The 13,490-nt window shown below is 50.4% G+C and overlaps 1 protein-coding gene across 5 annotated transcripts in view; it reads left to right on the top strand.

Moving 5' to 3' along the window:
* The window catches only part of LOC140393785 (SLIT-ROBO Rho GTPase-activating protein 2B-like), a 195,248-nt gene that overhangs the window by 130,536 nt on the left and 51,222 nt on the right, over window positions 1-13,490 (top strand). For all 5 annotated transcript variants that reach the window (XM_072480207.1, XM_072480206.1, XM_072480205.1 and 2 more), the window contains one exon: window positions 12,328-12,490. In XM_072480207.1, coding sequence (XP_072336308.1) covers window positions 12,328-12,490 — 163 coding nt within the window. The remainder of the gene's footprint in view (window positions 1-12,327; window positions 12,491-13,490) is intronic.

The following is a 13,490-nucleotide window of genomic DNA, read 5'->3' as shown; positions in this document are numbered from 1 at the left end:
TCCCAGTTCATAAACTCAACTAAAAGGTTACTGGATCACCCTGATTTGGCACTGTGTGTTATCAGTTCAGCATGCTTGAAAAGGCTTCATTCCATCATGATAGGACATAACATAAACATGGTATCTATTTACAAGTACAGTAAAGAATAGAGACAAAGATGTGTTCACGAGAAGATTAGAAATATCCAAGGCTATTTTATAAGACAACAGTTGTGGCCTCAAAAGATATATATCCACATTCTCCATCCCTTCAACTGTTCTTAACCTTGATCCCATAACAAAAGCTCGTAATATTAACGAACTGGGGAAGGGGTTCATTGGGAAAGAAGGCAGGGTAAGGGTTAATGGAAGGTCATGAAGCAAGTGTCAAAGAGCTTCATTGAAATTGCATCTAAATGTCCATTTGAATTCTGTACCCCTTGAGAGCAGCGAGACTTCCCTTGAGTTTAGCAAGACCTTCTCCACTCCTTGAATTTCCCCATTAGTATTGTCATTTTTTTGAAATTTAGAGTATCCAATTATTTATTTTTTTCAATCAAGGGGCAATTTAGCATGGCATCTTTTGGGTTGTGGGGGTGAGACCCACGCAGACAAGGGGAGAATGTGCAAACTCCATATGGACAATGACCCAGGGCCGGGATCGAACCCGGGACCTCACTGCCATGAGGCAGCAGTGCTAACCACTGCGCCACCATGCCGCCTTAGTATTGTAGTCATACGCTATTGTAGGAAATGTTTTAATTGCTGGGGACCTCTGGGGGTTTCATTTCAGAATATTTATGGATGTAATGTGTTTTCGGTAGATATTCCCCACTGCAGCTTCTTTTAATCTGCACAGTTTCTGTGCCACTCCACATTCCATTCAGTCGGCTGCTCAAGAGAATTTTTTTCTCCGTAGTCTGTTTGCTCTCTTTTTCTTTATTGTTCTCCCGATCTGTTTCATCAGCATGTTCATTCAGCAGGGAGGATTGTGGAGCTCTATACAATGATGGGGTCGGGCTGAGTGGATTCCAGAATGAATAAGGTTCTCGCAAGCTTGTGCGACGAGGACAGGGACTCCAGGGAAGATGTGCAAACTGGACACCATGGGCGAGATTCCCCGACCCCCCGCCGGGTCGGAGAATCGCCGGGGGCTGGCGTGAATCCCGCCTCCGCCGGTTGCCGAATTCTCCAGCACCGGAGATTCGGCGGGGGCGGGAATCGCGCTGCGCCGGTTGGCGCCCCCCCCCCCCCCCCCCCCCGCGATTCTCCGGCCCAGATGGGCCGAAGTCCCACTGCTAGAATGCCTGTCCCGCCGGCGTGGATTAAACCACCTCTTACCGGCGGGACAAGGCGGCATGGGCGGGCTCCAGGGTCCTGGAGGGGGCGCGGGGCGATCTGGCCCCGGGGGCGCCTGGCCCGCGATCGGGGCCCACCGATCCGCGGGCGGGCCTGTGCCGTGGGGGCACTCTTTCCCTTCCGCCTCCGCAACGGTCTCCACCATGGCAGAGGCGGAAGAGACTCCCTCCACAGCACATGCACGGGGATGCCGTGAGCAGCCGCTAACGCTCCCGCACATGCGCCGCCCGGCAATGTCATTTCCGCGCCAGCTGGCGGGGCGGAAATCAGTCCGGCGCGGGCCTAGCCCCTCAAAGTTAGGACTCGGCCGGTCAGGGGGCGGAGGATTCCGCACCTTTGGGGCGGCGCGATGCCGGACTGATATGTGCCGTTTTTGGCGCCGGTCGGCGGACATCGCGCTGATACCGGAGAATTTCGCCCCCATACTGCAGAGAGCCATTCAAGTGGAGGAAGTAAAAAAGAATGCAGTTGTAATAGGGGACTGTATAGTTCAGGGGATAGGTATGGTTCTCTGCAGCTGAGTCCTGCAGGGTGTGATGCCTGCTGATACCAGGGTTAAGGACATCTACTGGGGTTGGAGAGGAACTTGGAGTGGGAGGGGAAGAAGTTTAGCCGTGTGGATACCCGTGGCATAAGTAGGACTGAGCAAGAGGTGCCGCTGAGGGTGTATGAGCAGCTACAGGCAAAATTTAAAACAGAACCACAAAGTTAGTAATCGCTAAATTGTTATCCTTTTAAGCCTCTGCCATTTTATACAAAAAATGCAAACAACAGTCAATGAAAACATAGTCTAGTCTACACAACCCCCACTTCTCGAAACAAGCCCCCTCCCCTCAAATTGCTCCCCCCCCCCCCCCCTCTCTAACAGCTAACAGTGGCCAATTCCTTGAAACACAATATAAACGGTTGCCATCTCCAGTGAACCCTTCAATAAAAACTCATTCTGGCCCTAAACATTGCCTTGAGCTGGGTCAGGGTCAGCCTCACACAGGATGATGTGCCGTTTACCCTGCGAAGGGCCTCACTCCACACCTCCTCCTCCATTATAGACCACACCTCCTCCTCCATTATAGACCACAACTCCGCCTCCCATTTGGCCTTCACCCCTTCCACCAAGACCAGATCCTCCCCCAAAATCTGTCCATTTATGCCAGACGTACTACCCTCTTCCACCCCCAAACAGGAAAAGATCTTCTCCAGCAAGGATGATGGTGGTGCCACCGGGAATGTCGATAACATCCATCAAACAAAATTCCGTACCTGGGGGTACTTACCCATTCACTAGCTACTCCTTATTACTAGTGAGGTTGCCCACACCAGGGTACCTACCCAAAAAGCCAACACAAAATGGGAACATAATCCCCCTGGCCCATCCTCCCTACCCAAGAGCCCAAACCCTAGTGTCCTTACATATATTCCTCTTCCCCTCTAGTACCATATCAATCACCCTTTTTACAGCCCTGATATCCAAGAAAAAATAAGAGGCGTAACACATTAACATAACATTGCCACAAACCCATCCTGTCTTTCGAATAGAAAATCCCAATCGGCCCTCTTCAGGCCACTCCAAGTCCTTTCTCTTTAATGAAAGCCTCTGCCCACTCCGGCGTTTCAAATTATTGGTTTTTCGAGTACATCATGGGCGAGATTCTCCACTCCCGCGCCGGTTGGGAGAATCACCTGGGCCGCCAAAATTTCCCGGAATGCCGGTCCGACGCCCTCCCGCGATTCTCCCAAGCGGCGGGAACGGTCCGGTCGAGTTCCGCGGGCCGCAGGCCGGAGAATCGCCGGAGACACCCAAAATGGCGATTCTCTGGCACCCCCGCTATTCTCAGGCCCGGATGGGCCGAGCGGCCAGGCCAAAACGGCGGGTTCCCCCCTGCGCCATCCACACCTGGTCGCTGCCGTCGGGAACAGCACGCGAACGCTGGGTGGGGGGGGGGCGGCCTGCAGGGGGGGGCGAGGGGGGATCCTGCACCGGGGGGTACCTCAAATGTCTCAACACTCTTGACCACTGCTACTCAAAAATCAAGGGCGCCTACCGTTCCATCTCCCGACCGCACTTTGGGAAATCTGACCATAAGACGGTGCTCCTTCTCCCGGCATACAAGCAGAAACTCAAGCGGGAGAATCCAGCTAAGAAGGTTGTGCAGTGCTGGTCCGAGGAGACAGAAGAGCTCTTACGTGACTGCTCAGAGACAGTGGACTGGTCCATATTTAAGAACTCAGCGACCAACTTAAATGAGTATGCCACCACCGTCACAGACTTCATCAGCAAATGTGTGGACGACTGCGTGCCAAAGAAAGCAGTACGCGCGTTCCCCAACCGGAAACCATGGCTCAATCGCGAGATTGACTCCCTATTGATCTGAGGCGTTCAAGGCAGACGACCCTGACCTATACAAGAAATCCAGGTACGACCTCCGCAAAGCCATCCGGAATGCCAAGAGAGAATATCAAACCAAGCTAGAGTCACAGACAGACTCTCGGTGGTTGTGGCAAGGACTAAACAACATAACGGGCTACAAAGCGAAGCCGAACAGTATCTCTGGCAGCAGCGCACCCCTCCCCGATGAACTCAATGCATTCTATGCTCGGTTCGAGCAGGTAACCAACAATCCGCCGTCGAGTGCCCCAGCAGCCCATAATTCACCCATACCCACCATCACAGCTTCCGAAGTCAGATTGGCCTTCTTGAAAGTGAACCCTCGGAAGGCGACGGGCCCAGATGGGATCCCTGGTCGTGCACTCAGAGCCTGCGCGGACCAGCTGGCAGAGGTATTCACGGATATCTTTAACCTGTCCCTACTCCACTCCGGGGTCCCCACCTGCTTCAAGAAGACCACCATCATACCGGTACCAAAGAAGAACCAGGCAACGTGCCTCAATGACTACCGACCAGTGGCCCTGACTTCAGTCGTAATGAAGTGCTTCGAGAGGTTGATCATGAAGTGCATCACCTCCATACTCCCAGAACGCCTTGATCCACTGCAATTCGCATACCGCTGCAACCGGTCCACATCAGACACCATTTCCCTGGCTCTACACTCATCCCTAGAGCATCTCGAAAACAAGGACTCCTACATTAGACTCCTATTTATTGACTACAGCTCTGCCTTCAACACCATAATCCCAGCCAAGCAAATATCAAAGCTCCAAAACCTAGGACTTGGCTCCTCACTCTGCAACTGGATCCTCGATTTTCTGACCAACAGACCACAATCAGTAAGAATGAACAACAACACCTCCACAATAGTCGTCAACACCGGCGCCCCGCAAGGCTGCGTACTTAGCCCCCTACTCTACTCCCTGTACACACACGACTGCGTGGCAAAACTTGGTTCCAACTCCATCTACAGGTTTGCTGACGATACGACCATAGTGGGCCGGATCTCGAATAACGATGAGTCCGAATACAGGAGGGAGATAGAGAACCTAGTGGAGTGGTGTAGCGACAACAATCTCTCCCTCAATGCCAGCAAAACTAAAGAGCTGGTAATTGACTTCCGGAAGCAAAGTACTGTACACACCCCTGTCAGTATCAACGGGGCCGAGGTGGAGATGGTTAACAGTTTCAAATTCCTAGGGGTGCACATCTCCAAAAATCTGTCCTGGTCCACCCACGTCGACGCTACCACCAAGAAAGCACAACAGCGCCTATACTTCCTCAGGAAACTAAGGAAATTCGGCATGTCCACATTGACTCTTACCAACTTTTACAGATGCACCATAGAAAGCATCCTATCAGGCTGCATCACAGCCTGGTATGGCAACTGCTCGGCCCAGGACCGCAAGAAACTTCAGAGAGTCGTGAACACCGCCCAGTCCATCACACAAACCTGCCTCCCATCCATTGACTCCATCTACACCTCCCGCTGCCTGGGGAAAGCGGGCAGTATAATCAAAGATCCCTCCCGCCCGGCTTACTCACTCTTCCAACTTCTTCCATCGGGCAGGAGATACAGAAGTCTGAGAACACGCACGAACAGACTCAAAAACAGCTTCTTCCCCACTGTCACCAGACTCCTAAATGACCCTCTTATGGACTGATTTCATTAACACTACACCCTGTATGCTTCATCCGATGCCAGTGCTCATGTAGTTACATTGTATATGTTGTGTTGCCCTATTATGTATTTTCTTTTATTCCCTTTTATATAGAATTTATAGAATTTACAGTGCAGAAGGAGGCCATTCGGCCCATCGAGTCTGCACCGGCTCTCTTCTCATGTACTTAATGATCTGTTGAGCTGCTCGCAGAAAAATACTTTTCACTGTACCTCAGTACACGTGACAATAAACAAATCCAATCCAATCCAAATGTGGGGAGGCCCGCGATTGGTGCCCACCGATCGTCGGGCCGTCCTCTCTGAAGGAGGACCTCCTTCCTTCCGCGGCCCCGCAAGATCCGTCCGCCATCTTCTTGCGGGGCGGACTTTGAGAGGACGGCAACCACACATGCGCGGGTTGGCGCCGGCCGCGTCATCTATGCGGCGCCGCCTTTACGCGGGCGACACGGCCTGGCGCGTGTAGATGACGCAGCCCCGATCCTAGCCCATTGTCAGGGCCTGAATCAGTCGGGATCGGGGCCGTTTTGCGCCGTCGTGAACCTCGACGGCATTCACGACGGTGCGGGAGTGGAGAATCCCGCCCCATGACTCTCAATCTTGTCGGATGCAACACCCTGATTCGCACCCCTTTGTTGCATTACACTGTCTTCGCCTTATTGAAGGCCGCAGCCCTCTTTGCCTGCTTGGTCCCAATGTCTTGGTAGATCTCCACTGTGTGTCCATTCCAATCAATATTGTGGTTCTTCTTGGCCCACTCCAGGACTCGCTCCTTCTTCTCATGGTGACTCCAAGACCTCAGCTTTCGCCTTTGGGCCCTTTGTTGCTCTCTGCCTCGAGCAGTATTCCTTTTTAAAAAATAAATTTAGAGTACCCAATTATTTTACTTTCCAATTAAGGGGCAATTTAGCGTGGCCAATCCACCTAACCTGCACATCTTTGGGTTGTCGGGGTGAAACCCACGCAGACACTGGGAGAATGTGCAAATCCCACACAGGCAGTGACCCAGAGCGGGGATCTGAACCCGGGTCCTCAGCGCCATAGTCCCAGTGCTAACCACTGCACCACCTGCTGTCCTCACGAGCAGTATCTCTGCTTCCAGTGAGGCGAGCTGCCACGACAAGGCCTCCACCACGCCCTTCAACGCCTCGTCTTGCTCCATCACAGCTTTCAAAGTCTTACCCAGCTGCTCTCTGGGGTCCAGTGCCTCCTCAATGGTGGCTTTCAAAGAATCTCTCTCTTTTTCCTGCCGCTCAAAATGCCTGTTTCCCGAACATCTCTAGCTCCCGCGCCATCACCACAACCAGCGTGTCTACCTTGATGGGTTCGGCCGCCGCCATCTTATTTCCTTCAGATTCCCTACCAGCCTGGGGTTTCTTTCCAGTAGACTTTGTCGACAAGACTTTCGACATAGCTCCATTGACTAACCATTCCCTAGTTCAGCCAGCTGGGTTTAAACACTAAAAACCTCGATAAACGGGCAAAAGGGATCGAAAAGCAAAGACCCCATGTGGGAGCAACCTTTCGTACGACTTGCTCTTACATGACGTCACCAAAAGTTCCTCTAAATTGAGCCACAAACAAATTGGCATTGAGTAAATCAGTTAAATATGTGGCTCACAGATTGGTGTGGGAGAAGTGGATTTTGATGCCTGGGGCATTAGTACAGTATTTGGGAAAGTGGAAGCTGCACCATTGGGATGGTTGTACTTCACTGGCTGCAAAGTGTCTTGGGATGTCCTGAGACGGTGAAAGGTGCTATCTAAATGTAAATTCTATGTTCGCTATGGACTGAATTTCTGGAACTGCTCACATCATCAAAATGCTCCAGTAGATTTTTCAAGTGATGAGGTAATTAGTAAGAATAAGAATTTTCTTAATAATTATTAGATTATTATTATTAGAATAAAACTTCTTAAGTGCTCAGCAAGTTAAGAGTTAAAAGCCCGGATGGGGCTGGGATCAATCTCTGGTCCTCAGCGCCTTGAGGCAGCAGTGCAAACCACTGCGCCACCGTGCTGCCTGGGCTTTTAGCTGTTAACTTGTCCCAATATTTAGAAGCCAATATTCTTAAAATCCTCCAGTCATCACACATGTAATTCAAGAAAGGAGGAAGAGAGAAAACTGGCAGTTACAAACCAGTTAGCCTAACATCAAGGGTCAATTACTGGAATCTATTATTAAGGAAATCTTAATGCACCTAGAAAATTATAGTATGATTAGAACAAATCAATATGGTTTTACGAAAGGGAAATCCTGTTTGCCAAATTTAGAGTTTTTTTGAGGATGTAACTAGGAGAGAAAATAAAGGGGGACCTGTGGGTGTATTGAACTTGGATTTCCAAAAGGCATTCGATAATAATAATAATAGCTTATTGTCACAAGTAGGTTCAATGAAGTTACCGTGAGAAGCCCCTAGTCGCCACATTACGGCGCCTGTTCGGGGAGGCTGGTACGGGAATTGAACCCACGCTGCTGCCTTGTACTGCATTACAAGCCAGCTATTTAGCCCAGTGTGCACAAAGGTGCAGTAAACAAGATAAGGGTTCACGGAGTTGGAGGTGATGTATTAACACAGATAGAGGATTGGTTAACTGACAAGAAGCAGAGAGCAGGGATGAGTGGGATTTTCAGTTTGACGGGCTGTGACTAGTCGAGTGCCTCAGGGATTGGTGGTGTGGCCACAAGGTTTTGGTCAGACCACACCTGGAATACTGTGTCCAATTTTGATCCGCACATTTAAGTAATGGTACTATCATTGGATTGGAGCGAAGGTTATCTCGATTGCTCCCTGGGATGAGAGGTTGCCCTGTGAGTAAATTGGGTGTACAGGCTCCGGAGTATAGAAGAATGAGAGCAAATCTCATTGAAACATTCAAAATTATGAAGGACCTCGACAGGATTAGATACTGCGAAGCAGAATCCTTTTTTCATTCTTTCATGGGATATGCGCATCCCTGGCTCAGCCAGCATTTATTTCCCACCCCTAATTTCCCTTGAGAAGATGATGGCGAGCTGTTTTTTTGAACTGCTGCAGTTCATGTGGTGTAGGTTCACCCACTGTGCTGTTGGGATGGGTGATCCAGAATTTTGACCCAGCGACAGTAAAGGAACAGTGATATATTTCCAAGTGGTGAGTGACTTGGTGGAGGTGTTCCCATGTCTGTTGCCCTTGTCCTTCTAGATGGTAGCATTCATGCTTTTGGAAGGTCTTGGTGAGTTCCTGCAGTGTATCGTGTAGATTGTACACCGTGTTGCCACAGTGCATTTGTGGTGGAGGGAGTGAATGTTGGTGGATAGGGTACCAATCAAGTAGCTGCTTTGTCCTGGATGGTGTGAAGCTTCTTGAGTGTTGTTGGAGCTGCACTCATCCAGGCAAGTGGAGCGTATTCCATCACACTATTGCTTTGTAGATGTTGGGCGAGCTTTTGGGAGTCAGGAGGTGAGTTACTTGCCGCAGGGTTCCTAGTCTCTGACCTCTTGTAGCCACAGTATTTTTTATGGCTAGTTCAGTTCAGTTTGTGAACACTGGTAACCCCAAGGATGTTACGAGTGGGGGATTCAGCAATGGGAATGTCAAGGAGTTATAGTGAGATTCTCTTATCGGAGATGGTCTTTGCCTGGCACTTGTGTGACATGAATGTTATTAGAAGAAGAGGGAACAGTTTGAGGATAAGGAGCCAATCGTTTAGGTATGAGATGAGGATAAACTACTTCACTCATAGGGTTGTGAATCTGTGGAATTCTCTACCTCAGAGGGTTGTGAATACGCCGTCACTGAATACATTTGAAGCTGGGATAGACAGATTTTGCATCCCTCGGGAAATCAAGGAATCTGGGGAGAGGGCAGGGGCTAAACCCAAGATCAGCCATGATCATATTGAATGGCGGAGCAGGCTCGATGGGTCGTAATATCTCCTCTCATTTCTGATGTTGTTGCTTGTCCATCCGGAACTCTGATGGCCTTACTCTGGAATCCATGCCCTTAAACCTCTAGCAACCTGGATTCATCGTCCTAATATAAATAAGAAGCAACTGCGGTGGGATTCTCTCTCCATTCTCGGCAGCGGGATTCTCTCTCCATTCACGGCAGCGGGATTCTCCCTCCATTCACGGCAGCGGGATTCTCTCTCCATTCACGGCAGCGGGATTCTCTCTCCATTCACGGCAGCGGGATTCTCTCTCCATTCACGGCAGCGGGATTCTCTCTCCATTCACGGCAGCGGGATTCTCTCTCCATTCACGGCAGCGGGATTCTCTCTCCATTCACGGCAGCGGGATTCTCTCTCCATTCACGGCAGCGGGATTCTCTCTCCATTCACGGCAGCGGGATTCTCTCTCCATTCACGGCAGCGGGATTCTCTCTCCATTCACGGCAGCGGGATTCTCTCTCCATTCACGGCAGCGGGATTCTCTCTCCATTCACGGCAGCGGGATTCTCCCTCCATTCACGGCAGTGGGATTCTCCCTCCATTCAGATTGTCACTGGATCTGTTTTATGTACACGACAGGAAGTCACACTTCTTTTAAAACTCGTTATTTTGAGTAGTGTGACCGTATAATTCACCCCAACAAATTGCTCTGAATGACCGACCTGTTGCTCTCGATGACAGACCTCTTCGCCCTTTCAACAACTCAGAACATCGCAAAGAGCTTCACAACCAATGAAGTGGTAAAAGTGCACCTGTTGTGATGTCGGAAACATGGCGACCAATTTGTGCACAGCAAGCTCCCACAAAGGGCAATGCGATAATAACCAGATAATCCTGGTTTTTGTGATGGACATTGAGGGATCAATATTGGTCAGGACTCTTGGGAAAACACCCCTGCTCTTCTACAAATACTGCCTGTGTGATCTTTTATGCCCACCTGAAAAGAGAGGTGAGGCCTTGATTTATTGTCTCACCTGGAAAGACAGCACCTTGGACAGTGCAACACTTCCTCATTCTTGCACTGGGAGGATCAGCCTGGATTCCGAAGCGATGACACAGGTGTGAGAGGAGATACCCACTGAACCATTGCTGACACCTGAAAATACAGTGTCCCAGCTCTCAGCTTGCAGGTTGTGGACGTTCCTGGCTGTGGAGAGTCAGTGCCCTTCATCTCCTCCTCTGCCAGACTGCATTTTGATGAAGGTTCTCCCCTTCTTGTGGCTGAGGTTATATTTAGAACACATGGCCGAAGAACCCATCCATCCCACACGTCCCAGTGCATTGTTCTCGGACCTCCTGGCCAATATGTTAACCCTTTTAGCACTGTCAAATCTGAATTTATTCCTTGCCTTCATGCAGCCAATCTGGAGCATCTTGCTAATTTCCTTTGAGTTTCATGTGGAACTCCAGGCCAATCTTGGAAGGTTGTTTTTTTAACAGCATATATTGTCCATCCCTAATTACCCTCGAATTGAGCGGCTGACTAAGCCATTTCATCGGGCATTTCGAGCAAGCACGGCAGATTTCCTTCCCTGAAGGACATTAGTGAACCAGATGGGCTTCTACAACAGTCGGCAATGGTTTCATGGTCATCATTAGACTTTTGAATTCCAGATTTTTTATTGGAATTCAAACTTCACCATCTGCCACAGTGGGATTCGAACTAGAGGTAGATGGAGCATTACCCTGGGCCTCTGGATTACTGTTCCAGTGACAATGCCACTACTCCTCCCCAGTTGGCAACCCATTGAATTCCGTCTAATCAAACTCAAGAGTTTGGACATTCACTGTTTTCCTGTCTGGAATCCAGGCTGGTGTCCAACTCACAAGGCCTGGACTAACAATCCACTGGTATCTTGCCCATAAGGCAATTATTCATGCATGAGCTTGGCCTAAAGTGTGTTGGTAGGTATATGCTCACCTGATCTTATCCTGGCTCATATTTCCCAGTTGAGAGCAAGTGGGACACTGATCAGGAGTATCAGTGCAGGTTTGGTTATTTTACCTCTTGCCACACAGCAATGCTGAAGTTCCGTGTAGGATCTAGTTGCAGCCAGACCTACAGCTGTCTAGATCCTAAGGCCTGAAATGCTCTCCCTAAACCTCTGACCTCGATCTGCATCTTTTCCTGTTTTGGAGATCTTGTTCTTTAAAATGGTGGTCCTGCTGGTTTGCGATTTAATTGCATTTCTGAGTATTTCAGTCTGCTTTTTGGGATGTTGTTGAGGGGTTTGGGGGAGGGATGCTGTGACAGGGGAGGGATGTTGGGAAGTGGGAGTGTGGCAGAGGGTTTTAGGGGAGTGGGTGAGAGATGTTGCTGAGGTGTAGAGCAGGGGAGTGTTGCTGAGGGGTGTACAGAGGGTAGGGTGGAAGAGGGGTGTTCCTGAGAGGTGTGGGGAGATGTGGCGGAGGGGCGCTGCTGAGGGGAGTGGAAGAGGGGGGATGCTGAGGGGTGTGGGGAGGCGGGTGCTGAGGGGCGTGGGGAAGGGGGGCTGCTGAGGGGAGTGGGGAAGGGGGGCTGCTGAGGGGAGTGGGGGAGGGGGGATGCTGAGGGGAGTGGGGAGGCGGGTGCTGAGGGGAGTGGGGAGGCGGGTGCTGAGGGGAGTGGGGAGGCGGGTGCTGAGGGGAGTGGGGGAGGGGGGCTGCTGAGGGGAGTGGGGGAGGGGGGATGCTGAGGGAAGTGGGGGAGGGGGGATGCTGAGGGGAGTGTGGGAGGGGGGCTGCTGAGGGGAGTGGGGGAGGAGGGATGCTGAGGGTGTGGGGAGGGGGGATGCTGAGGGGAGTGAGGAGGTGGGTGCTGAGGGGAATGGGGGAGAGGACTGTTGGTGGAGGGGGGATGGGGCATTGGGGGAGGGGATGCTAGGGGAGTGGGGGAGGGGGGATGCTGAGGGCAGTGGGGGAGGGGGATGCTTGGGGAAGGGGGGATGCTGAGGCACTGAGTTATTTACCCTTTTCCTTTAACATTTCCTCTGACACATTTTGTTTTGCAGAAAGGACCAGAACATCCTGTCTCCTGTGAACTGCTGGTATTTGCTCCTGAACCAGGTCAGGAGGGAGAGTAAGGACCACACCACACTGAGTGATATCTATCTGAACAACATCATTCCACGCTTCACTCAAGTCAGTGACGATTCTGTCCGCCTCTTCAAGAAGGTGAGGAGCTTCCTTTTGACACTGATATGAAAATGAAATGAAAATGAAAATCGCCTATTGTCACAAGTAGGCTTCAAATGAAGTTACTGTGAAAAGCCCCTAGTCGCCACATTCCGGCACCTGTTCAGGGAGGCTGGTACGGGAATTGAACCGTGCTGCTGGCCTGCCTTGGTCTGCTTTAAAAGCCAGCTCTTTAGCCCTGTGCTAAACCAAGCCCTTCTACCCCGCAGAATGCAAGTGCTGTCATTCAGTTTCTGCATTTTGGCACCAATTTGCGGCAATGCTCTATTCGCGGGCATTTCCCCCATCTCCTGCTACCCCTGATGATATCTACTGAGTTAGCCTTCCACAAGTGTTAATCTGTCAACACCTCCTGCCCATCCCAATCCTTTGCCCCAGTGGCAGTTTTGCATGTCCCAAGTTCAGAGACCAACCATCACATTGTAAAGTGGATCACAGTCAAACTAGGATTAATCTACTGCCTTGCCCGCAGTTTCCAGATGTAATGCTCAAAGTGTATTTGCCTCAAACCCACATGCCAGACTAATCCTGGGCCACTGAGACGATATGCAACATTCAGCCAACGCAACATAGATGCTGAGACCCACCCAATCTGCATGTTTCGGCACCGCACCTGCCACTGGGAGCTGTGCCAGTGATCATTTTAATCAGTGACTGGAACAGGGAGTGAAGGATTAATGTTCCTTCTGTTATGGGTCCGGGTTTAGAGAACCCCAAAGTGTATCATGGGAGTTCACCTGACCCCCAACTTTTAATAGATTGTGGTATGGGGAGCACACGGCCCACTCTACACGCATGGTACAAGCAGACATGGACCAGTGTTTTTTTAAAACAAAACAATGTTTATTCTATGAACTCAAGTTAACCTTTTTAAAACAAACAGTGAATATCTTAGCAACCAGTAAATCAAATGCACCCCCCAAAGAATCACCCCATTAAGTAATCTGTATGCTGTCTTTTTAACATCCAAAATACTTAA

The sequence above is a fragment of the Scyliorhinus torazame genome, chromosome 17, assembly GCF_047496885.1.
Source record: "Scyliorhinus torazame isolate Kashiwa2021f chromosome 17, sScyTor2.1, whole genome shotgun sequence".
In the NCBI taxonomy this organism is placed as follows: Eukaryota; Metazoa; Chordata; class Chondrichthyes; order Carcharhiniformes; family Scyliorhinidae; genus Scyliorhinus; species Scyliorhinus torazame.
Note: the sequence above shows the minus strand (reverse complement) of the source record. Positions and strands in the feature narration are given on the sequence as shown.